The 1,139-nt window shown below is 36.1% G+C and overlaps 1 protein-coding gene across 1 annotated transcript in view; it reads right to left on the reverse strand.

The window, feature by feature from the left end:
* The window catches only part of LOC107659649 (pyroglutamylated RFamide peptide receptor-like), a 31,947-nt gene that overhangs the window by 1,302 nt on the left and 29,506 nt on the right, over positions 1 to 1,139 (reverse strand). The window contains exon 5 of the mRNA XM_016448659.1: positions 673 to 766. Coding sequence (XP_016304145.1) covers positions 673 to 766 — 94 coding nt within the window. The remainder of the gene's footprint in view (positions 1 to 672; positions 767 to 1,139) is intronic.

The following is a 1,139-nucleotide window of genomic DNA, read 5'->3' on the forward strand; positions in this document are numbered from 1 at the left end:
GGTTAGTTTAACGCAGTACACGTAGCAAGTTTTTTAATTTTTTTTATTATATAATAAATAAAAAGAAAACAAATAGAATAGAAAAATAATAGAGCAAGCTAGTGTTAGAGGCCTTTTGCTTAATAACCATAATGATATACAGTAATTGATACTGATTGAACTTATTGTGTCCTAACCAGACGTAATGTGATAAAAGCATAATGAGGATCCAAACCAGCCGCAGTCACAGTATGTGTCGATGTGTCTGGTTTAGAACGCAGTACCAGTTACCCAGAAGATGATGTGTATTATATAACTGAACTTACAGCATGGTGCTGTTGTGCTCGAGCAGCGAGAAGAGATCAGATCAAGCAGAAGCGTTTGACCTCTTTAACCCTGTGCGTGGTGGCTGGTGTTAGTCTAATGATTAATCATCTGTGATTATGTGTTCAGCCTCGATTAAGAGTGGCCCGGACTGTTACTGAGACGCCACATAACCACAGGATACTGTAATTACAGCAGCTGCCAATAATGTGAATAATGTGCCTTGTGTGATCATCACAATACTACATTTCAGCTCATTCACACCGAGCTGCTGTGATTTCTGTTCAGAGCCATTCAGCATTCAAGCCTTGTATTCTAACACATCATGTGACGCCAATTACAGGAGTAAATGCTGCATTACACACTTACTGTACTCGAACAGCATGTGCACGATATGAAACGGAGCCCAGCAGATGGTGAACAGCAGGACAATAGTGATCATCATTTTGACGGCACGTTTCTTCTTCCTGTTTGAACAACAACGAAATACAGCTGTGAAGGTATGTTTCTGTAATTTCATGACAGTTTATTAATAGAAAAACTCATTTATACGATGCATTTTGCTGTCATGTGATGGACGTCTGAATTAAATATTCAATATTTACTTGCAGCCTTTATATATAATGCATTAGTATTTTGAATGTCTAAATTATGCATTGTAATGCACCTTATAATGCATTGCATGATCTCATGAAAAACTGTAACTGCATTTATAATTTAGACAGTATAATGCACTAAAACATGACAGCCAATTTCAGATGCAACAAGAAATCTGCAAATATCATAATTCACAGTGTAATTACTTAGATTGAATAAATAAAATAATATTTACTATT

Source organism: Sinocyclocheilus anshuiensis, unplaced genomic scaffold (assembly GCF_001515605.1).
Source record: "Sinocyclocheilus anshuiensis isolate Anshui unplaced genomic scaffold, SAMN03320099.WGS_v1.1 scaffold75, whole genome shotgun sequence".
NCBI lineage: Eukaryota > Metazoa > Chordata > Actinopteri > Cypriniformes > Cyprinidae > Sinocyclocheilus > Sinocyclocheilus anshuiensis.